Source organism: Poecilia latipinna, unplaced genomic scaffold (assembly GCF_001443285.1).
Source record: "Poecilia latipinna isolate Pla-1442-1.1 unplaced genomic scaffold, P_latipinna-1.0 Scaffold2155, whole genome shotgun sequence".
Classification (NCBI taxonomy): Eukaryota; Metazoa; Chordata; class Actinopteri; order Cyprinodontiformes; family Poeciliidae; genus Poecilia; species Poecilia latipinna.
The window spans coordinates 62,498-85,797 of NW_015114771.1; the positions used below are offsets into that span (position 1 = coordinate 62,498).

The window sequence follows — 23,300 nt, forward strand, 5'->3', positions numbered from 1 at the left end:
ATTATGGTCTTAAGAGGGTTAAAGTTCAGATATGGTTCTGGTTCTGAGGTCAGCTTTTCATTTGACCAAAATGGTCTAGAAGAAATAACTCCACATGCAGCTGACTATTAGGGCCAGACTAAGATTTTTTTTTTTTAATTACGACGGTAAAGTTATAAGATTACCAGAAGAAAGTCATAAAATTACTAGAAAAAGATTGAAAAAGGTTTGTTGTCCAGATCAGTTTGTGATTCTAGTTTTCAATCGTTTCAAAGTTCTGCTACTGATAAAAGATGAACTTTTTTCTTTATTTGTAAAACCGATAAAGTATAACTTCACAAGATGCTCAGTATTCTTCATCTTAATTTATTTTTTTGTGTTGAAGTTATAAAATTGCTAGTTTATTCCCATTATTTTGACTCATTGGCTTTTTTCTCATTACTTAAATCTTGTAACATTATGACTTTATTCTCGTATGAATTTCCATATATTTTTCTAATGTCAACTTTTTGCTCATAACTTCAATATTTTTCTTATCCTTGCACCAATACTTGGTTGTACTCCTCTGCAGTCATAAAGCCATCATTTCTTCTGGATTTTAAACGTCAGAAGGTACAAATGAATATTTTGAAGCTTCCAGAACCCTTTAAATCCAAACCTGTGAGCTTTTTGGCTTCTGCTGACTCGGAAAGGTCTCCTCTGCTTCCTTCTCAACTCGAACAGGAACTCTAAGAAAACCACTGAAATGTGTGTACATCTTTAAGTTAGCTTCATGCAAATGTAAAATAAAAATCTAGAGGTCTGTTTTTAAATGTCCATTTTGTTTGAACACTAAAAATGTCCCATCTGAGCAGAAAGGCTGGGATTATTTAGCAGCAGGTTACCTGGCTTCAGGTAATTCTGCTGCAGTTCTCGATCCGGTGGAACCAGAAACCACCTGCTGGTTCTGATCCGTCTGTACAGCTGTAAATAAAATGGCTCCTCTGATCTCGTTGCACTGAAACGACGCTGTCAGTTTGGCTTCGTTTGCACAAAATTACCTCCTGTAATTGTTGGTAATGCAAGATTGTATCCAAATAAAATGAAAAATACAAATCGAGTCAGATTTTTATTTTATTCCTAATATTTTTGTAAATGGAATCAGAACAATCTTTACAATTGAAGCTCCTAACCCCTCAGCGGAGCGGCCAGGATCTGGACGGGTTCACTTCCTCTTGGCAGCCAGCAGGTTTGGTGCCGACACCTTCACCTTCCCTGGCATGTTCCTGGAGAGGTCCGCGTCCTGAAACAGAACCGGACAGACTGAGACCCGGACCAACAGAACCGGACAGACTGAGACCCGGACCAACAGAACCACTGACCCAGTGTGTTTAAAGCTACACTATTGATGCATAAAGGGACCAAGAAGGTGCAGATTTTAACCACCAAGCGGCTCAGCTGTAACGGGTTGGACCTTCAGAACAGAACCAGGGTTTAACAACAGATTCTGGTTCTCAGTGTTAATCACATTTTAAAATAAACTCAGTTCTCTTTATAATAAAAATTTGTTACATGATTTAACAAAAATACAAACATAAAATGTTAGATATTTATATACCTACAATAAATTATTCAATAAATATAAAACATCTAGTTAAATGTATATATTTGCTGAATAAATTTTAAAAACATGTAAAAAACGTGTAGAAATATGAATCTTATATGTGAAGAAAAACTTTTAACAGATCTAACAGATTTAAATTGAAAAAATGTGAGGTTACATATCTGTGAGGTTTTCCTTCCTGCTGGCGTTTTGGGTGTGAATATTTTTACCTTGACGCTGCGGAACAGGTCCTTCTCCCGGGCTGAAGCGTCTTTAGCCTTGATGAAGCTGAGCACCGCCGTCCGAGCCGCTTGAAAACAGAAAACGTAACGTCAGCACTGAGCCTCGACCTGCAGGAATCATCCGGAATCGTTTCTACCTTTTCCTTTCTTCTGAGAGCCTGGAGTCAGCTTCACTTTGTGTCTGCGGACAACAGAAGCACCATCACACCGAGGCCGTAGCTCTGAGGACGGCTTGGACAGTTTGGACACCTACTTATAGTTGGACAGGGCGGTGTAGGGGGCGCAGACGGGGACAGCGAACAGCAGGACGTCGTCGGGGTGCGGCTGGCCGCTCAGAGACGTCAGCAGGTTTTCTGCTTCCTGTCGCCGGGAGACAGGAAGCCGAGAGGATGAAGCTCCGACTAGCGGCGTTTACTCACCTGAGGCAGGAAGCTCACCTCCGCTCCGGCGTTGTCCTGGTCCGCCTCGTCTTCCTGCAGGAAATTACATCACTGCTGAGTCAGGAAGCAACTAAACCCACATTCTGTTAGAGCTGGCTGATAAATTGATCATCCATTAGTCAAATTTTTGGTTTCCAGAGATTTAATTTTAGGACAATCTAGAGTTTTGGTGTTTCCATAGAGAGGCGGCCATCTTGTTTGAGAAACGTTTCACAGTTTGTGTTTTTTTGGACTTCGAATTCAGATCAACAAAATACTAGAGCCAGGCTGAAATAGTTTTTTAATTATAAGAATAAAGCCACAATATTAAAAACAAATTAAGTCCTATTAGAAGAATGAAGTCATAATATTATGATTTTATTTTATCAATATTTGTTTACCAGGTCAGATTTCTGATTTAAATCCATTTCCATCAAATGATTATAAACAGCAGAACTTTGAAACGATACTCTACACTGACTGAGCGGCCATGTTAGTCATGTTACAGCCTTTTTCACATTAAAACATATTTTTCTCTTAAATTTAAGCTGTTTCTTTATTCTGCTAATATTGTGACTTTTTTCTCGTAATTAAACAGAAATTATCTGAATTATCCCTCATGCTGATGTACAGATCACAGAAGTTAATATTTTTTGTCATTTGTGTTTTCTACCTTCTCCTCCTGCTGCTGCTCTCCAGCCGGCTTCTCCTCTTCCTCCTCTTCCTCTCCTCTTCCTCCTTCCTGCTGAGGTTTCTTCTCGTCGGCGGCCATGTTTCGAGGTTTCAGCTGTGGTTTCCTGCCAGGCTCCTCCTTTCCCTTGCCCTTCCTTCCTTTCTTCCCTCTGTCCTTCTCCTCCTTGGCTGCCCCGGCAGACTGCAGGGCAGAAACGGGTCGGGCGTTAGCATCTGGGCCGCGTTGGGGCGGCGGCACACGGACGACCTTCCTCACCCCGAGCAGCTGCATCATCAGCTCCCGGTCCTCTTCATCCTGGTCCTTGTACTTCTCCTTGATCTTCTTCAGCTTGTTCTGTCCCAGCAGCAGGAATATTTGATTTTCCACCTGAGCGGTTCTGGTGCTGGTTCTGGTTCTGGTTCGGTGTTTGTCTCACCTTCTGGCCTCTCTTCAGTGGCTGCTGAGAAGAGCCTCCTCCACCTTTTGACCCCAGATCCACAGAGGAAACCTCCGACTTCTCCTCGCCGTCACAATCTTCCTGTTTCTGCTTCTTCTTCTTCTCCTCTCTAAAAAAAAAGAGGCAAAACCTTCTGAGCATCGTTAAATTAATCATTGTTAATAATAAATCAATTCCTTCTTTGAGCTTCCCACACGTTTTCCCATCACAAAAATATATATTTTTAAGTTTTACGATGCAAAAATACAAAATCAAGAGTTTAGTGTCTAGTTCACTTGAAATAAAACAAAACTAACCAAGTAACTTCTCAGCAAAACATCAAAGCTTGTTTTAAATAAATAAATCCTTACAATAATGAAAGAATGAGGATTTTTTCACTTGTAATTTTTGCCTTGTTATAATCAGTGTTAAGGATTTATAGATTTAAAACAAGTTCCTAATTTTTGCAGAAAAGTTAGTTATTAGTTAGTTTTGTCTTATTTCAAGTGCACTAAAATATTACTAAATGAAACCAAAAATACTTGGTAAGATTTTGTGTTTTTGCAGTGCATGACAGACCAAAACAAAGTTTATGGTGATAAAGAAAAAGAAGGAAATGATAAATGGTTTTAGTTTCAAACAGAAATCTCCTGCTTTTCCCTCTGAATGTTATAAATATGTCGTAGAACCTCCTTTTGCTGCAAACTGAAACTTTTGCACATTCTTCATAAGAAAATACACCCACTCGACATCTTTTGAGGTTGTTACTTTGACTAGGCCATTCCAACTCATGAATCTACATAAAGAAAAAGTTTGGAGTGAAAATATGTTTTCAGATTTTTACTGTTTGTTTTTGTCAAGGTTTAGAAAAGCTAATTAATGAGTTAAAATAACCTAATTAATATTTAATTATTTTGTCCAGATATTAAATTACACATATACACGTTTGAGACGTGATAAAAACCCAGAGGTATTTCTGAAATAATCTGGCATTTTTATGCACATTTCCAAACCTGAACAGGTTCATTAACTCTGGATAGAACAGATTTAAGCTTTTTTATCTTAAATACAAACTGAGCTCACCTCCTCTGCCTGGCGCTCATGTGTTTCTTCCCTTGTGAATCCGCCTCAACCTGAAGGAACAAAACATCAGGAATTAAATAAAATAACCCGATAAAACACCTGGAGGAGAGGAAAAGGTGCAGATATCTGCCTGAGTCGTCGTTTCGTTCTTGAAGCTGGGATTGTGAGCCATCCTAGAAACGAGGAAGAACGATTTGTTGTTTCCTTCGCGTTCATGCAGGAAGAAAGGAGAACTTCCTGTTTGGACGGAGACGCTACCTGATTGGCTGTAAGTGGGAGAGGGAGATGGAGGTGTCTGGAAAGCTGAACTGGTCGCTCTTCGTCTCGTCTTCCACGCCGCTGTCTTCGTCGTTCCCGTCGTCCTCCATGTCGCCCGGCTGCGCGGCGGCGGCCATTTCTGCTTCTTTATGGTTCTCCGCCTCGTCTGCTGCTCTGCCCTGGTCTTCATTACTGCTGTCGTCTCCTAGGAAACGAGGAGGAAACGAGTCCAGCAGCTTTTCAAAAGCGACATAAATCATTAAAAACGTTTGAAATTTGGATCAAAACCAAGTTAAAAAAAATCTCTCTTTATAAGTGAAATTGTCATTTAAAAACTGATTTTTATATTACCAGTTTATCTGATAATAAAATGAGTTTTGATCTGAAACATTCGTCTTGGTACCGATAAGCTCCTCCCCTTCCTCCAGCAGCTCAGCAGCTCTCGATGTCACTTCCTCCAGGTCTTCCTCCACCGTTTTCACCTTTCGCTCGCCGCGGTGCCGAAACACGCTCTGCTCATCCACCTGTCAGCCAATCAGAGGAGCAGGTGGGAACCGGAAAGAACCTGCGTGACCCCAGGCGACTCCACGTGACCCTGTGTGACCCCGCGTGACCCCAGGCGACTCCACGTGACCCTGTGTGACCCCGCGTGACCCCAGGCAACTCCGTGTGACCCTGTGTGACCCCGTGTGACCCCAGGTGACCCCAGCGCTCGCTTACCTTAAACAGGAAGCCAAAGCCCATGATCAGGTAGGACGGAGGAAGGAAGTTTTTCTTTCCTGAACAGCAAAAATTAGAAAAAAAGCAAATAAATATTTCCAGGTAAATGTATTTGCTGCTCATTGTAGCAAACAGGAAGTGATGGTATTATGGACAGGAAGTGATGAAGGCTCGTACCTCTGATCATGAAGCTTCCAGTGGTCAGATACTCTCCAGTGGGAGCCGTCTTAGACACCTGAAAAACACACACTTTACATTTCATTTTTTACCAATATCATTTTTGTTTTTAATGTTTTAGGAAAATTAAAAATGTTTTTATTTTAATTTCTAAACTGCAGCCAATTTCTGGGTTTATTTCCATTAATTTACATGCTTACAGATATATATATAAAAAAACAATAATAAAATATTTTTTATTTTTTATTATCTTCAACAGCAGGGGTCTTTTCTTTATTTCACATTTTTAGTTTAAAGTTTGAATACAGAGATGAGGCATGGCTGCCTTTTAAAACAATGAGAATAAAGTCAGTATGACTTTATTTTCATAATTTTGTGAGTTTATTCTTAAATAAATAAATAAATATATATATATATATATATATATATATATATATATATATATATATATATATGTGTGTGTGTGTGTGTTACTATGACTTTATTCTCAAAGCAGTTTATACTCATAATTTTAAATTCTTGTACAACTTTTTTGTAGCATTACGGTTTTATTTTTGTAATATATTTTTTATTGTTATGGCCCTAATACTCTGTCATAATATTTAAAGACAATTTTGAATTTTTAAAAATATATCTCATGACCCCTGCAGACCCCCACCTTGAAGACCTCTGCTCTACATAATTAATAATAAACTGTTTACTTGAGAGGTGACAAGTTAGCAACCTGCTAACAAGGTTTACAAACTGTGTTAGTGGAAAGTTGAGTGGAAGGAAAACCTTCAGTAACTGCAGCTTTTACAGGATTCTGAAGCATAAAGTCGTTATTTTCTGGGTGAGAATCGACTAACCTGATGGTGGTGGACCCACCAGGCGCTGGTGATAATCTTGGCATCCCAGGCAGCGCTGTAGCAGACGGCCATGGTGGCGGCTTCGGTCAGCGTCCTGGGAGGAACGGCATCGCCTGAGGAAGAGGAGGAGAAGCGATGAAGATGCTTCGGCTAAAAACAAGAAGAAGAAAACTGAGCCGAGGAGACGGGCCGGCAGACAGAACCTGACGGGTTCTTGATGACGCAGCTGGTCGCTCCATGCAGATCAGCGTGGACGTAGATGTCACCTGCAGGAGAGGAGGTCAGAGGTCAGAGGACAGAGGTCAGGCAGACGCCCCGGCAGGCGGCCTCACCTGAGCGAAGGTAGCGCTTGACGATCATCTCGTTCTGCTGCTGGTCCCTCCCTGCGATCACCAGGTAGTTCTCAGAGCTGATGAACCACAGGAACTTCTCGAACCTGAGGAACGGAGGAAAACGGCCGGTTGATCGAGTTTCTCCAGAATGTTCACGCTTTAACGTTTCACATCCAGAAACCTTCAGGGCTTTTCTGGGATCTAATGTGATCGACCAACGGGGAAGGGGAAGGAAAGAAACGCACCTTTTATTACTACGACTTTATTCAAATATTATGACTTTATTCTCATGTTTTTACAATTTTATACTGGTAATAACTTTATTCACATATTTTTCATACTTTAATATTGTACTATTACTTCATTCATATATAAAGACTTAGTTCTGGTAATATTTTGACATTATTTTTATATTATTACAACTTTATTGTCGTATAACTACTCGTAATAATGCGACTTTATTCTAGTAATGACTTTCCTAGTGTCATGACTATTGTACAATATCTCATATTTTTATGTTAATATATTCTACTGATTGATTGATTGATTGATTGATTTCTCATATTATTCAGATTTTTCTCTCGTATTACTGCGAGCCAGGTTCAGAACAATAATAATAATTTCTAGCCTGTCTTTAATACTTATAAATAAATGCAAACGTCTCTGATTTTATTCATAAAAACTTTTAAAGTGTATTTATGATTTTCCTGCTGCGCTCCGTGTCGTTGCTCATGTGAAATGTTCCCAGAACTCGTCGACCCACCAGTAGACCTTGCGGGCTTTCTGGATGGTGGTGACAGTCTGGACTTCCTTCAGGGTTTGCTGCGTTTTCTTCTCTGCAGATTTCATGGCCTGAACAATTTAAAAGGGTCGAAGGTCAGAGTAAATACGAGTACAGATTAAATCATAGTTTTATTAGCAGCTTCCCCACCTTGCCTGCAGCTTCGATGGTTTTCTGCTCCTTTTTCTCAGCGCTGCGTTTGTGGTCGTAGTATCTGAAAGTAACAATAAAACTTCATCCAGCTGAAGGATTTTAAGGATTTTAATCATAAATCCTGAATCTTCTGAGCTGTTTGCTCCAGATGAACCTCTTGGCGTTGGCGTACGCCGACAGGCCCAGATCCACATCCACCAGCATCGGCTTGTTCCTCTGCAGCTTCCTGTTCTGCCCTTTATTCTTGTTTTTCTTTCCTTTCTCCTCCACTCTGATCTTCTCCTCCTCTTCCTCCTGCTCTTCATCAGAAACGTAGGGATTTCTGTGGAAATGACGGCGGAGGTAAGTGCGTTCCTGTAAAGCGGGTGTTGGTCTGCAGATCTGCAGCAGCGTACTTCAGCAGCATGGTGATGTGGTTGGTTTGCAGCTTCAGCTCCTTGATGGCGCAGGCCACCGGGTCGCCAGACGCCTGCGCTTCCTTCACAATGGCGCCGATTTCCGTCCAGTCCACCTGATTAGCCAGCGCGCTGCGCACCACCTGCAGCGCCCGCTCCACCACCGCCAGGTTCATCTCCACCAGCTCGCCCTTCGCTCTGTCCACTTCCTGTCACACACATTCAGCTGAATCCATCCGCCACACATTACAGACTAAAACAGGGGTGTCCAAAGTGAGGCCCGGGGGCCGTTTGAGGCCCTCGGAATGATTCCATGTGGCCGTTATTGGATATGTAGAGTAGAATTTGTCCCATTTTCTGCTTTCATTTTAATCTAAGAGTACATACTACCACAAACATCCATAACTCTAGATAAGAGTTTTTGTTTTTAAACAGATTTGTTTAAAAGAACACATTGTTTTTCTAAGTGGGGCCTGTAGAGGGCGCTGTGGGGGCCTCAAAAGGTTGGAGGAAAAAATCAGAAAAATAAAACGCAAAAATAAAAAAAAGTCTTCAATTCTTACATTCTTCATAATTTTTCTTTTCTGTTATTCAGTCTTTTTTAAATAAAATATAAGTTAAAATGATTTATTTCAATGTTTTTCTGATAGACTGACAATCAAATTCATCAAAGCAAAAAATGAAAAGGTTTCTGACAAGAAAACGACCAAAAAACCATGAAAACTGTGGGAATAAAATAAAATCTGATGTGAGTCATATGAAATATTAAATATCTTTATTATCTGGTTATCATTAAACATAATATTTAATAATAAAATTTTGGCCGTCTGAAATCAGGCGGTTTGAGGCAGAAGTTATGTTAAACGAATGTAATTAGTGAAAAAATAACATTGAATAAGTTGGATGTTTTTTTACATGTTTCACAGAGTTGTCTTTGGGTTTGGTTCCTGGCCAGAGCTTAATGCTCTTTGGGGAAAAGTTTGGACACCCCTGACATAAAAATCATCCAAACTGACATTTAAATGCTTTTTATACAGAAAGCAGGACATTTGTTTTCATTAAAATATTCAGCTTTTAGTTGGCTTTTAGAATTGTTGACTTCTCTTAGCTTTACAGCTGTGGTTCCTGTTGCATAAAGTTTGTACACCCCTGGCCTGAGAGGAGCCTGTTTTACCTGCGCTTGGTGCAGAGCCTCCAGCCGCTGCTCATGGTCCTTCTTCACGTTCTCCAGCTTCTTCAGAGCCTGCTTCTCCTGCTGCAGGGCCTTCATGTCGATCTTCTGGCTCTCCATCTTGGAAAAAAACTCATCCACCGCCTGCAGACAAACGACTTCTGTCAGCGTTCTCTCTTCACGGCAGGAAGTTATCGATCAGGTGATACCGGCCTTGTCGAACGTCTCAAACTCCAGATGGGGGCTGTTGGTGTGCTGGGCGAAGAGGAACGGGTGGAACTCGTCGTACCTGAGAGGGGAAAACGTTACTGGAGCGAACTGAAGGAAAGCGACCAGCAGGGAGGAAACGTACGTCAGGAGATCTTCACCGGGTTTCCCAGGAGCCAAGCTGGGTTTCTTCTCCCTCTTCTGAATGATGAAACCCTAAATACAGCAGAAAAACTGTATGAATGGAAAATATGAAACTAAGAAGTACACTGAAACTTTTCACATTTCATGAGGTTACAATATTTATTTATTCATGAGACAGACCAACACAAAGTGGGACATACATTTTAATAACAAATCAAAATGTGAGCTACAATAAAATGCTTTAAACAAAGGTCTTCAACATGGGGGTGGCAACCCATTGGAGGGTCGCACCAGTCCTGCAGGAGGGTCAGAAGATTTCTGATTAATTAGATATTTGTGTTTATTTAAAAAAAATCAAAGTTATGTCTTTAAATATACACTAACTTGAACCCAAACATAAACTGATAAAAGGAACAATAAAAACGTATTTCAGTCAGAATAAAAATATTCTAGCAAAAATCTGCTGATTATGCTGAAAATAGACAGACTCTCAGCAGGACGTTATTTTTTACTCACTTTTCCGCTGAATTTCTCCGTTTTGTCCATGTACGTCTCAGCGAGCTGCAGAGCGTCCAGGATTTTAGGAGCAACTGAGAAACAAATGAAATAAAACGCAGCTTGTTCACTGATGTGATGGAAGGAAAATTTGATGGAAGGAAAAAAGCAGATGGAAAGTTCCTACTGGCCCGGCGTACCTTCAGCGACGTCGGCCTGACTGTCGACTTTTAAGGAGCCTGGCAGGCCAGCTTCCATCAAACTGTGTTCAATCAGAGTGGCTCCGTAGGCTGGAGGGAAAATGACTTATTCTGTTAAATAATTAACAGATTTACAGCTGAATAAAACTCTTTTTCCTTCAGGATGGGAGAATAAAGTCATGAATTTAGATTAGCATTAAAGCTCAGCCTCAATCTGAAGAATCTGTAACGTAATGTCATGTTTCACGACTAAAACATTAATAAAAACAATATTTGTTTCTCTCTATTGGAACATTTAGCTAAATAATCATAACTGACCTAAAACTGGAAGTTTAGTCTAAGGCTGCAGATAATGATTATTTTAGTCATTGATTTTTATTTTTTTTTGATTAATTAGATTTTAAAATTGCCAATTCTGCAGATTTTTAAGCCTTTTCTTGTATGTACTATTTCTACAGTTTGAGTTTGTTGCTCTTTTACAAAAAAATTTATTTCGTATTCTCCAGTTAACGATTGATTGATTGTTTTCTAAATTAATCAATAAGTAAAAAATCGATTAATCGCATTGAAAATTAAACGAGTTTGATTATTTTCATTTATATAATAGTTTGTTTTTCTCTTTTTTTTTTTAACCAAACCTGGAAAACAAAATTCTTCAGCCTGGTGATTGAAATTAAAGTTTATTAGCCTTTAATTTCTAATGTGTACTGCGATTATTATATCAGTACCGTAACATTACTTGAAAAAAGTCTCATAACAACATTATCATTTATGGGACAATTTATCATCCAGGAAAATTAGCTACCGTAACTTTCAACCCCAGTTTAGATTATTGGAAAATGAGAACTGTTTGTGTTTTAATGCAGAGTATGTAAATATCTGGTTCCAACTGAAAGTTTCCATAAATAATTACTGAATGAGTCTCTAGAAGCTTAAGACACCATGATTTGGACGAATACTCACGCAGATGAGGGTTCAGGACTTTCTTCACCTGTTCTCCATGTTGAGCTTTGCTCAGGATTTCTGACAGCCTGTAGGACATTCAGACGCGTTTCCATTGGTTACGGCTCAGTGGATTATGGGATGTTTATGACTGGCGCTACCTGTCCAGAGTGATGAGCGGTTCTGGCGGCCGGGCGCTCTCCACCGGGTACCGCTCCCTCACCGCTATCTTAACGTCTTCGGCCTCGGCGGTGCGAAACCTCAGCAGGTTCAGGATGGTGTACTCATGATCCGCCAGGATGATGTTACCCTGGTGGACAAACAGCCGGGTCAGCGTGTTCGGTACCAGCACCACACCTGTCGTGGTTCTGAAACTGTTCTGACCCTGTCGTAGAGTTCGACGATCAGGTGGTAGGCGGCTTCGTCGGAACCGAACTGGATGTCGACGATCCTGTCGATTCCCAGCTGCTTGACCTGAGTCAGCCGCCGGCCTTTCAGATGCTTCCGACACTACGGAGCAAAAACAGCTGCTTCTATTTTCAGATTCAACTCAGTGAAGGAAAAAACGATCAAATGTGGAAAATAATGACATTAAATATCCAAACTCACTCAAAGACGGAAAAATAAAAACACAAACGCAGCTGCATTGAGTTAATGTTTGGATGTTACAAACTTCAGTGGATTTTACTGAACAACTTGAATGAATGATTAATAATGAGAAGGAAATAGTTTCAACCCTGAGTCAACAGCTGCAGGTGTTTCTAACAGCTTTACACGTCTTTGGCTAAAAAAATAAATAAAAAAACATCTAATACTATAAATTGAGATATAATAACAAACACATGTTTCTTTTTTGTTTTTTGGGGATTTTTTATTTAGCAATTTTTTGTTTATTCCTGAAATTCCCACAAAGAATTATAGTACAGTCACGTATTACTACTACTAATAATAATAATATGCTTTACTTTATGTTAATAAAAAACATTGATGTTTGTGGTTGTAACTTTAAGGGGTATTAATAACCATGAATTGGTTGTTGAGGTTCTTACTTTCATAGCGAAGCCTGAAGGCATCATGTTCTTGGGCCATTCGAAGTCCGTAGAGTGAAAGCGGGTCCCGGACTCTATCAGCAGAACGGCTTTGCTGTCGGGCCTGAAACAGCAGTACAGCAGGGGGTCAACCCTGCTCAACATGGTGGCCTAATGCCGGACATTAAACAAAACTCCAACCTGTTGCACTGTTACTGAGCGTTACTATCAATGTAGCTCAAATGGCTGGCTGTGGCAGAACACAGTGATAAAACTTCCCCTTAAACTGTTAAAATATTAATAAATAGTTGTGTCTGCAATTAATGAGGACTACTTGAAATTAAATATTTAATATCTTTTCACATTGTTATCATTTCAGACAAAAAATGCTTTGATTGATAAAATAATATTTAGACAACTTGTATTATGAAAGTTAATGTGGCCACATAAAAACTTGAGGCGGGCAGGATTTGGCCCCCGGGCCTTAACTTTGACACAGGTGATCTACATAATGTGCTACAATGTACTTTTTGCGTTTATTTAAAATCAATTAAAGGTTTGAGATTTGTGCTTTGATTCATGAATCCTCTTGGATTAAGAAGCTTTTATATGTTCTGGTCTTGAGAAAGAAATGAGACAAAATCAGATCATTCTTAGTTAAATATTTGCCCTTATCAATAGCATTAGAAACAAAATGTTGCTTTTTATTTGTATTGATGTTGTCACGATAAACTATCAGAAACCCTTAACATATCAAGTAATAATTATAGCAAAGCAGACATCTCTGTAATAGTGTCATATTCTTTATAGCAAAGGCTCATAAAACTTGAGTTTTCTAGCTGTCCTTACTTTTGTAGACGGATCAGATATGTCTTATTGTCGATGTCATAAACGTTATTCACTCTCATGCCGATGTAGCTGGAAAGGAAAGACGATAAATAAATGAATGAGTGATCAACATGTGTAAATAAATCAACATTAGCCTTGTTAGCAGATGGCCAATTAGCATTAGCTCCTGCTAACAACCGTCACCTACTTGGCATTGATCTCGGCAATAACTGCCCGGATGTCCACGGTGGTAAACCTGGTTTTCATGGTGAGTTAGATCCACGTTGAAGTTATGTTTGTAATGTAATGACTGAGAACGTTACATATCCGAAGCAGCAACAAGAAAATCATGCAGGGAGTTCTGCACATGCGCAAACACACAGGTGCGAGCGACCGCACAGTGCGTCAACGTCGACGCCATATTGTGAGGTGAGGGGTATATTTGCGGAAACGTCCAAAAACATAGATCAGGTGTTATGGTGGTTCACAATAATAATAATAATAATAATAATAATAATAATAATAATAAAGATTAAAGGGTTTCAGGCTGAAACCACAGGTGTCTAACTCAAGGCCATAACTATTTATGTGACCCTGAAGGCTGTTATGTTGTTATGTTGACCCTGAAACGTTAACAGTTGTGTGCTTAAGTATAATTTTATCAGTCAAATCTGTTTTCATTTATATTGGACCAAATTACATCAATGTGAAAAGATAAAACTTGTTACATTTTAAGAAATACCAATCACAGAAAAACTACAATGTTTTAACAAATTGTTAACAAACAATGTGTTACCAACCGGCCCTTTGACGACATTCATGATCTTGATGCGACTCGAAATGAAAATGAGTTTGACATCCCTGCTTTAATCTAAACAGTTTATGATGTTTCATTTAATCTCAGTTATTACAATATTAATTCTAAAATCGGCATTTATATTTTATTTAAATATGAATCAAAAATTTGTGTTTATTTTATACTGAAAACCCAACTCTGGTGTTTCCAAGGAGAACCTGCCACTCACAATATGGCAAACGCGCTAACGCCTTCCAACCCTTTAAGAGATTTTTACGGAAGCCTATTGGGTACAAAAATGAAATGGTCCACGCCTTTTACTCGCATCAGTCAGCATCGGTGAATAGAAAGAAAGCTTTGTACCTGACATGACCGGGCGTCTGGGAGCGTAATGCTGCTTTTATTCATCCAGTGAATGAGCCGCTTCCTTCCTGTAAACCAGCGGGCTCATGTTCTGCTCTTCACCTGTCTGTGTGCACCAATGATGCACTACTCCAACTGGCTCATTGACGTGAAGAACAGGGCAAGCCTGAGAAATGCGTGCAGGACAACCCCTGACACGGACTGGATTAACAGTGTGCGGAACTACGGCGTGGAAACCCTGAACAACCTGCAGCCCAATGAGAAAACGTCAGAGGCGCTGGTCACGAGCCACCTCTGGAGGAAAGGTAAGACCGCGAATAAAGGTTCGGTTCGGTCTAATATCTGGGCCTGCAGTGATTAACAAAGCTTATCCCGCAGGAGGGGGGTTATTGTGCCTTTAAAGTGTAATATTTCCAGCCGAGGGTCCGGGCTGCTGCGGCGGTTAGACCTCCTGTCAGAGTTCCCGTCTCCTCCTCAGGTCAGCGCGGAGGGCGAAGGCGTGCTCCGTTACCAAGGCAACGGTCAGCTAACAGGGCGCAGCAGTGGGGCTAAGCTAGCTCCAATCAGACAATTTCCGCGTCTTTTTTAGAGTTTTTATGACATGTTCTATCTAGATACGCTGGCTATTGATACCCGACTAACATGCGCAAGGACACAATCAAAGGAATGCACTGTAAGAAAAAAAAAAAAAAAAAAAAAGGCTGACCGGTTTATTTTTCATAATTTAACTGCTTGAAGTTTCTCGTTTTTACTTCAAATAATGCACGTTTCTGTATTGGAAGCAGATGAAGAGAAATACATAGATAAAGCGACAAAAACTAGTTTTGATTTTGTTTTTATTCAAATTGAATATGAATTTTTGGTGAGTGTTCGCCCTCCTTCCACTGGGGCAATAAAGCTGGGTGGGAAAGGTCGCTTTAAAAATAATAATAACAAAATGAATAAAATACAGTACGAATAATTTAGATTTCAACTTATAAATCTGCCTCAAAGTGACCAAATGAGCATGTCATTCAGAACAAATTTGTCATAAGTTCAGAGATTTAAAGAATTATTTGATGTAGATGGGCAAATGTATTGTTTTACCTGGTAAAGAAGTGTAAAAATCCTCAAAATAAACACATTTCGCAAAATCTAATCATGGATGTAGTGAATGAATGACTCAGTACCAAAATGTGACAAATTAGATAACCTGTGGTAAATTTTTGGCACCTCTGCTGTCAGTACTTTGGAGAACCAACAATAAATTGACCAGAGGTACAATATCTGTCTCACCAAAATCTTAAAAAAAAAAAAAAAAAAAGCTAAATCGTTTTTAATTAATTTAATGAACAGGACAATTAAATTGAGGTTTTTCAGGATTTGACCTGCTGATCAGAGCCAATGAGCTGAAAACATGTCAATCGATTGATGGATTACACATTGATTGTGTCTGCTTTCTAAACCCTTTCAACTCACTTCCTGCTAAGGGACGTTGTTTCTTTCCACTGTTGCCACATGCTTGCTCAGGATGAGAGGTTTTTACCAAATAACATCATCAACTGAACTTGTGTTGTTTGTTGTTTCATAATAATGGCAGATGGTGACTGTATGTATTTGAATCTGTCTATATGATGTGTTTTTACTGTTATGGATTAACATGATTATTTATTATTACCATGACTACAGGTTATAAAATAATCAAGAAAATTGGAGAGGGCACCTTTTCTGAGGTGCTGAAAACTCAGAACCTTAAAGATGGGAAGTTTTATGCCTGTAAAACCATGAAGCAGACAATTAACAGGTGTGTTCTTCACTTTAAATTCTGATTAATGTGGATTTTATTATTTTAACTTTGACTTTGCACTTTGAAGTTGTATATTAGTTGAAGAATGTTTTATATAATTTAATATAGTGCAAAATATTACTGCAAATATCTTTTAAGTGTGGACATTAGCATAAATGTTTGTATGTTCACCCCTTAGGTCGCATGTTTTTCATCTCATTAGCCTCCATCTTATTGGTCACCGTTATCTTCCGCTAATTTTTTAAAATATGTTTAGCATTAGCTTATGCTAGTTTTTTTATACAGGTAGCAGTTTAGTGTTAGCTTCCACTCATTTTCAAAAATAATAATTTAACTTTTTGGTATTGGCTTTCACTATTTTTTTAATGTGTTTAGCGATACCTGTCACTTATTTTGTATTCATCTGGCAGCTAGCAGTTTAGCTTTAGCGGAGCCAAGATTCTTGTTCAGCAGGCTGGTGGTTAGTGAATCTAACCTTCTGGTTAGCTGTGTAAACACATATTCTCCATTACAACAATGGTGGCCGTCTATTAAAAATGCCCATCAGGAACAGTATGTAGGATTTCTATGGTTCAAAATATGTAGGCTGTGATTTGACACCAAACAAATTAATCTAATTGGTCATTTTAGTTAAAAAAAAAGATTAAAAACTAATTTTTCAGTGTTATTTTTAAACAAGCAAGCAAAATATCTGTTCCAATGTAGGTTGTTGTATCCTCATGTGAAATTATGTGTTCAATATAATTTAAATATTCAGTTATCTGTTTCACTAATACTAACATCATTTGATTTGAAGTCTGGAAAAGGCCAACAACCTGCGGGAAGTCCAGGCAATGAAGCGGCTCAGCCCTCACGCCAACATCATCCAGCTGCATGAGCTGATATAGTGAGTCCTGCTCACAGCCACATATTCACCTGCCATGTGGGCCGTATTAATTTAACCCAATGTTTCAGTGACAAGGGAACAGGAACGGTCTCTCTGATATGCGAACTGATGGAGATGAACATCTATGAGCTCATACAAGGTAGGACGACTCAGGAAGACGCTCTCTGTCCTCACTGGAGCTGGAAGTGCTCAGAGGAGGTTTGTGGCTCTGCAGGAAGGAGGACGCCTCTGCCTGACCAGACAGTGAAGAGCTACATGTACCAGCTGTGCAGGTCCCTGGAGCACATGCACAGGTGCAGCACAAAACACCAGTCTGATCAGACTGAAAATAATCAAAGTCTGATTAGACTGAAAATAATCAAAGTCTGATTAGACTGAAAATAATCAGAATTTATACCTGAGATTTTGTTTTTGTTTTTTAACAGGTGTGGGATCTTCCATCGAGATGTAAAACCTGAAAATATTCTCATCAAGGTAAAATCACTGAAGTTTACAGAAAGGTTCAGACACCCAACAGCTTTATGGAGTAAAACAATTTAAAGACAATTCAACTGTCATGAAACGTAAACAAAACCGCTGCAACACCCATCCATCCATCCATCCATCCATCCCTCCATCCATCCATCCATCCCTCCATCCATCCATCCATCCACCCATCCATCCATCCCTCCAACCATCCATCCATCCCTCCATCCATCCATCCCTCCATCCATCCATCCATCCATCCCTCCCTCCATCCATCCAACCATCCAACCATCCATCCATCCACCCATCCATCCATCCCTCCAACCATCCATCCATCCCTCCATCCATCCATCCCTCCATCCATCCATCCATCCCTCCATCCATCCCTCCATCCATCCATCCATCCACCCATCCACCCATCCATCCATCCATCCATCCATAGCTGAAGATGAGGAGGAGGTCCCCTCCTCCCACAGAAACCTTTGGACCAACTCACTGCAGCGTTTTGTTTTTCAGCGTATCTGTAAAAACTCCTTAAATGACCCCAATATTTCAACACAGGTGTGTCAAAACAAAAGAGTCAAATTTCAGGAAACATGTTGTCACTGATTTACTTGTGAGTTGCAGCAAAACGTTTTGAAGTTGGGCGACTTCGGCTCGTGTCGCAGTGTGTACTCCAAGCCGCCGCACACCGAGTACATCTCCACGCGTTGGTACCGGGCGCCGGAGTGCCTCCTGACTGACGGCTACTACACCCAGAAGATGGACGTCTGGAGCGCCGGCTGCGTCTTCTTTGAGATCCTGAGGTGAGGAGACGTGTCCGCCTGTCCCCGGGGTCCTCTGGCGGGACGGGCGTGACCCAGTGTGTGTGTGTTCCAGCCTGAGCCCTCTCTTCCCTGGAGCCAACGAGTTGGACCAGGTGGCCAAGATCCACAACGTGTTGGGGACACCAGATCAAAGTCTGCTGCAGAAGTTCAAACAGTGAGTCCAAAAACGTCCGACTGCACAAAAGTATTCACACCGTTTTGACTTTTTACGCGTTTTTTCACATTCTAAACCAGGGGTGGGCAGCTCCAGGCCTGGAGGGCCTCCTGCAACTTTTAGATGTGTCTCAACTTCGACACACCTGAGTCAAATAATGAGGTCATTAGCAGGACTCTGGAGAACCTGACTGCACTGAGGAGAAGATTCAGCTGTTGGACTCAAGTGTGTTGGACTAGTGAGACGTCTAAGAGCTGCAGGACGCCGGACCTCCAGGACCAGGACTGCCCACCCCTGGTCTAAACAATGAGACTGACATCTTTGTCCCGTTCTACCACAGATTTCCAGTAAACTTTGTAATGCATAAAACATTATTTATTCTTTACATTCTTTATTAGCTGGTTATGCTAACCCTGGAGCGCTAATCAGAGACATTAGCTCTGCTAATGCTAAAGTGCTAATTCCAGTCATGTTCACACACACCATGTGTCAGCAGCATGTTACATATTTTTCTGTGTACTTCATTTGTTTGTTGTATTCTTGCCACATGCTCAATAAAATTTATTTAAAAATAAAAAGGAAACATAAGGAGAGGAAATGGAACTGAATATGAACATCTAACCTGAAAAATTATAATACAGATGTTGAACTTTATTCAGCTGACAGTTTACAAAACAGCAAAGTAAATTAGTGCTTTAGAGTTTAAAATTAATTTAGGGGAAGCTAAGTTTGCTAATTGTTTTCAAAGTCTGCAAAATGTTAAAGCACTAAATGAGAATTTAGTGTATTAGTGGAAGTCTGCCCACCACTGGAAATTATACACAGCATATGTACATAACACTTTTATTCTGTGTGCAAATATAAATACAACAGTGACGCCCTAATATTGCCACGAACTGCTGTTTTGCATAAAATGCTGCTTAGTATTAACAGAAATTTGCTCTCTGAATGTGTTCATTTCTATCTGTAATATATTATTTTTATTTGTTACAAGTTGAATTCATGTTAATGTGCACTTTAAGGCATAACTTTGACAAAAAAATCTATACAGAAATGTCTAATTAATCAGAAATATTGCGGTATTGATGTCGAGCCTAACCCTGCATTAAACTGACCGGTCTGCTTCATCACCATGATGCTCATAATTCTCTGGTTTTTGGTTGTAATCAGACAAAACCTGATGAAGGTAGCATGTATAGACATAGAGTCAGTAGATCCAACTCACTTTTTTCCTGCTGTTAGGTCGAGAGCGATGCAATTCAACTTCCCTCCAAAGAAAGGAACGGGCATCTCGCGGCTGCTGCCCAGCTGCCCGGCACCGGCCATCTCTCTGCTTTACCAGATGTTGGCCTACGACCCGGACGAGCGCATCTCCGCAGACACCGCCCTGAAGCACACCTACTTCAGGGAAATCAGGTGCAAATCTAACCATTACTTTAGATATCAATTAATGTACTGATTATTTTAACTATTAAATTGCTAAAAAAAAAAAAAAAAATTGGCCACATTCTGCAGAGGTCCAGCCCGTTACTTAGCAACCCAAGCAGAGCTTCATCACATTTGGTCAGCTGATTTTACCACTTGGTTGTGTAGGAGGCTCTGCTAATGCTTTTCAAAGATGGGTGGCTGTATAATTGAGCATCTGTTTCAGCCATTTTCAGGTGTGTAAGCGTTGAGTAGGGGGGCGTGGCCAGCAGCAGCTTATTTGGATTTAAAGTGACAAGATGCCTTAAAACAGCCAAAAATAGGCAGAACTATGCAGACTGAAATCTCATTATCTAAGAATAATTTTGTGCTGTTTGGTCGCTCATAGACCTAACCTGTTCAAGGAGGCATAATAGGCCATCTTTAAGAAGAAAACTTGGTTTTGTGTTTCAGGATGGGAGAGAAGAAATCAGAGACGCTTCAGAGGATTTCTGAGAACCTGGACGGGAAGGGAAACACCGTGAAGTCGGCGCACAGCTGGCGACTGACCAAACTGGGCAAACAGCTGAGAGGAAGGCACCCCAGACAGACGCCTCTAGTAAACGTAAGCCTTCAACAAACCCGGCAGGTCGGCCTGAGAAACGGATGAATCAGTGAAAAGCTCCGTCTCTCCTCAGCACAACCCGAAGCGAGCGGCGGACCCCCACAGCCGGAGGAACGCCCCCAACCTGGTGCAGCTGCCCAGACTCAACATGACCGCTCACGGACATCAGTTTCCGTTCCCTTTCTCTGCTGTTCCTGCTTTTACCCTCAACCACAAGCCGACACTGCCGCCCATCTCGCCAAAAAAGTGCCAGCCACAGGTGCTCAAGGCCCCGTCCACACAGAGACGACTTTCGGTGAATCCTTAAAGGATTTTTGTCGTTTAGGCTGAGCGTCCGCACGGATTGGGCGTCTTGAGACCAGAAACAATCAGTTTTAAAACCAAATGCATTTCAGAACGCTGGTTTCATGTTTCCATTTGGCCTGTCTTTTTTAAACGATGACTAATATTTCTTTATTTATTTTATCTCATTTTTTGTGGTGCCAAGTCAGTTATATTATGGTGTATGAAGGCCATTACAGGGAGAAAAAGAAACCAAAACACTGCTGAGTTTGAAAAGTCAAAAAATTGGTATAAAGAAACTAAAAATTTTTAGATCCATCTCAGAAATTTTCTTGAAAGAAGTTGGGAATTTCTGAGTTTTAAAAGTGGAAAATGTTGAAGTTTTGAAACTCAGAAAAATCCTTGATTTTTTCTAGAACATTTCTGAGATTAAGGTCAAAATTTTGGCAGAAAATTATACTGGTTTTCGATTTACAATGGTGATAACACACCACTGCACGTTCTAGATCATGAAGTCGCACCAGGATTTCTGTTTTCCACCACATAGTGACTCTTTCTTTACCAATTTTGACAGAATTCCAGGCATTCAAAAAGTGATTGATTGTACAGAAACCTGCCCAATCTGGCAACGCTGCCCCTGTGCTTTTGGTGTTGTTCTCTGGCAGAGTCACAGTGCCACCGATTGGCCCGGCATACTTACTACACCACTGTCATGAGGATCCTGTAGTTTGGATGCTCATGTTTTCACCGTGTTCGTCTCTGTGTGTTCAGGCCCCAGTTGAGTCTTTTCATATCAGGAAAGCTGCTGCAGCTGCAAGCAGGAAAACATCCTGTGACCTTTTTCTCTCCACAGCCCGAGGACGAGATGCCTTGCATAACGGTGAAAAACTTCTGCATGCCACCTGTGGAGCGGGAAGAAGGAGGAACCTGAGAGCCAAAATCCAGCCGTTTCAGATTAAAATCCGCCTGCTTGAACCGGACCGACCCGCAAAACGGAGCCAAAACCCGGAGGAACCTGCTACACAACAAGCTGCCATCTTCTCAGTGACTGCTGGGATGGACGGCCAAAATGTGCTGCAATTCAACAAATAAATTATTCAGTTATTACAATGCTGTGGAAAAGAATTGCCTCCCGCTACAGATTTCTTTTGTTTTTGCTTTTTTGTTATAACAAAAAACCGGAGTAGTGTTTAATGATTATTTCATCCATTAAGTATAAATATACCTGGTTCTGTGTGAAAAAGTGATCAACCCCTTAAAACTAGCAGCTATTAAGTGTTCATGATAAAAATTAGTATTTTACATGTCGGACAAGGAACATCAATCCAATCTTTGCTGCATTGTTTTAAATTTGACACATCAGAGGGCAGACTTTGACTAGGCCACTCCAATAGAATCATGAAATGTGGTTGATCTCAATTGATTCATGGTTTATTGCTTTCTCACATTGTGCCGAGTTGGTTTGGAGAGATTTTCTCCCTTAATGAATAAAATAATCATTTTAATACTTTCCTGTTGATCCTCGTCTGACTTTACACTTTTACGGATCATAAAATACACAATTTATGTTTAATTGTTCTAATATTAAAATTAATTACATGCTAATAGTGAATAAGGTAATTTAATAGTCAACGAGCGAAAGACAGTGTTAGAGAGGAGCTGATTGGTCTGCTGGGAATCTGCTGTGGAGCTCAACAAATCAAAAATCAGTATTACATGACGTATGTAGGCGTCACGCTACGTTCACAAAGCAGCAGATTGTGAATTAAATCCCCTTACTTTCCTCTTGGGACGGTGTTATCGGCTCCCATTGCTGAACATTTTCAGAATGATCGATAGACAGCGGCGTCCATTATTACTTCCGTAAACAATGCGCTGCTGTGTGACGTCAATGTTCTTTTGCGCATGCGGGTCGCAAAACCGCTCACGCAGAAGTCTGCGGTCGCATTTAATTTGTAGCATGAAAAAAGAAAATCGGAATTGACCAACACCTGCTGTGTGAACGCAGCCTAACAAAGATTAACTTAACTTTAATTGTATGTAATTATTTCATCATTTTAAACACATCTGCATTTGCAATTGTATTGTGGCACTTTTGGCCCTGAACCTGAACATATTACCATGTAATCCCCTGTATTGTCTTATGAAACGTTTAATGGTCCATATTTTCAGGTGATAGATGTTTACACCTCGGTAATATTTCACAAATTATTTACATTTTTTACCCAATGAACACTTTAGGTTTAAACTCGTGTCAGGCGGGTTTATTCATGGCTGGTTTCCAGCAAAAACTCCAAACTTGAGGGAGTTTGGATAATAAATGTGACTTCCTGTGTGGTGTGGGGCGCGATGAGGAAAGCAGCGATACGGATCATTTTTGCACACAAATTGTTTTAGTAAAATTACTTGCAGTGCCTTCAGGAAGTATTCACACCCTTAAACTTCAACACATTTTGTCATGTTACATCAAACTTCCATGAGTTTTCCTGGGATTTTGATGAAAAACAAAGTGGGAAGAATGCATCACTTTCAGCTTATAACAGTGAAACATGGTGCAGGCAGCATGATGCTGAGGGGATGTGCAGACAGGAAAACATCACAGTGGATGGGAAAATGGGC

General features: G+C 40.3%; 3 protein-coding genes across 9 annotated transcripts in view; 2 read left to right on the top strand and 1 right to left on the bottom strand.

Moving 5' to 3' along the window:
- Positions 1-791, top strand: part of klhdc2 (kelch domain containing 2) — a 16,676-nt gene extending 15,885 nt beyond the window's left edge. For all 3 annotated transcript variants that reach the window (XM_015017542.1, XM_015017541.1, XM_015017544.1), the window contains exon 15: positions 17-791. The gene's annotated coding sequence lies outside the window, so the exon portion shown is untranslated. The remainder of the gene's footprint in view (positions 1-16) is intronic.
- Positions 792-1,081: 290 nt separating this feature from the next.
- Positions 1,082-14,339, bottom strand: nemf (nuclear export mediator factor). Of its 2 annotated transcripts, none has more exons than XM_015017532.1 (32): positions 14,253-14,339; positions 13,115-13,183; positions 12,287-12,389; positions 11,622-11,747; positions 11,399-11,547; positions 11,259-11,326; positions 10,296-10,385; positions 10,117-10,190; positions 9,602-9,672; positions 9,463-9,538; positions 9,253-9,393; positions 8,079-8,287; positions 7,838-8,005; positions 7,681-7,744; positions 7,513-7,601; positions 6,750-6,853; positions 6,621-6,683; positions 6,418-6,530; positions 5,570-5,627; positions 5,393-5,451; positions 5,076-5,196; positions 4,673-4,877; positions 4,545-4,587; positions 4,415-4,464; positions 3,332-3,461; positions 3,172-3,249; positions 2,896-3,096; positions 2,241-2,276; positions 2,057-2,163; positions 1,941-1,984; positions 1,792-1,871; positions 1,082-1,261 (listed from the first exon to the last, which is right to left on the bottom strand). In XM_015017532.1, exons 2-32 carry the CDS (start codon positions 13,171-13,173, stop codon positions 1,184-1,186), a joined length of 3,057 nt encoding a protein of 1,018 aa, XP_014873018.1. In that variant the 5' UTR covers positions 13,174-13,183; positions 14,253-14,339; the 3' UTR covers positions 1,082-1,183. The 2 variants fall into 2 exon arrangements, with proteins under 2 accessions (XP_014873018.1, XP_014873017.1); XM_015017531.1 differs by lacking the exon at positions 14,253-14,339 and adding an exon at positions 13,302-13,485.
- On the top strand, positions 14,253-22,186 carry mok (MOK protein kinase). 4 transcript variants are annotated; one of them, XM_015017538.1, is made up of 12 exons: positions 14,253-14,557; positions 15,921-16,035; positions 16,835-16,924; positions 16,993-17,063; positions 17,139-17,217; positions 17,350-17,398; positions 18,011-18,195; positions 18,269-18,370; positions 19,613-19,786; positions 20,249-20,399; positions 20,473-20,658; positions 21,535-22,186. In XM_015017538.1, the coding sequence occupies exons 1-12, from the start codon at positions 14,305-14,307 to the stop codon at positions 21,610-21,612; spliced, it is 1,533 nt and encodes a 510-aa protein (XP_014873024.1). In that variant the 5' UTR covers positions 14,253-14,304; the 3' UTR covers positions 21,613-22,186. The 4 variants fall into 4 exon arrangements, with proteins under 4 accessions (XP_014873024.1, XP_014873025.1, XP_014873023.1 ...); XM_015017539.1 differs by having other exon boundaries at positions 18,017-18,195; XM_015017540.1 differs by lacking the exon at positions 14,253-14,557 and adding an exon at positions 14,568-14,925.
- Positions 22,187-23,300: the final 1,114 nt, after the last annotated feature.

Coding starts and splice junctions, on each gene's coding strand:
- mok (XM_015017537.1), top strand. CDS start 14,305: ATGAGCCGCTTCCTTCCTGTAAACCAGCGGGCTCATGTTCTGCTCTTC. Junction 16,036..16,834: donor ATGAAGCAGACAATTAACAG/GTGTGTTCTTCA, acceptor TTTGATTTGAAG/TCTGGAAAAGGCCAACAACC. Junction 17,399..18,016: donor CTGAAAATATTCTCATCAAG/GTAAAATCACTG, acceptor TGTGAGTTGCAG/CAAAACGTTTTGAAGTTGGG.
- nemf (XM_015017531.1), bottom strand. CDS start 13,360: ATGAAAACCAGGTTTACCACCGTGGACATCCGGGCAGTTATTGCCGAG. Junction 6,531..6,620: donor CGTCATCAAGAACCCGTCAG/GTTCTGTCTGCC, acceptor CCTCTTCCTCAG/GCGATGCCGTTCCTCCCAGG. Junction 1,872..1,940: donor CTCTCAGAAGAAAGGAAAAG/GTAGAAACGATT, acceptor TCTGTTTTCAAG/CGGCTCGGACGGCGGTGCTC.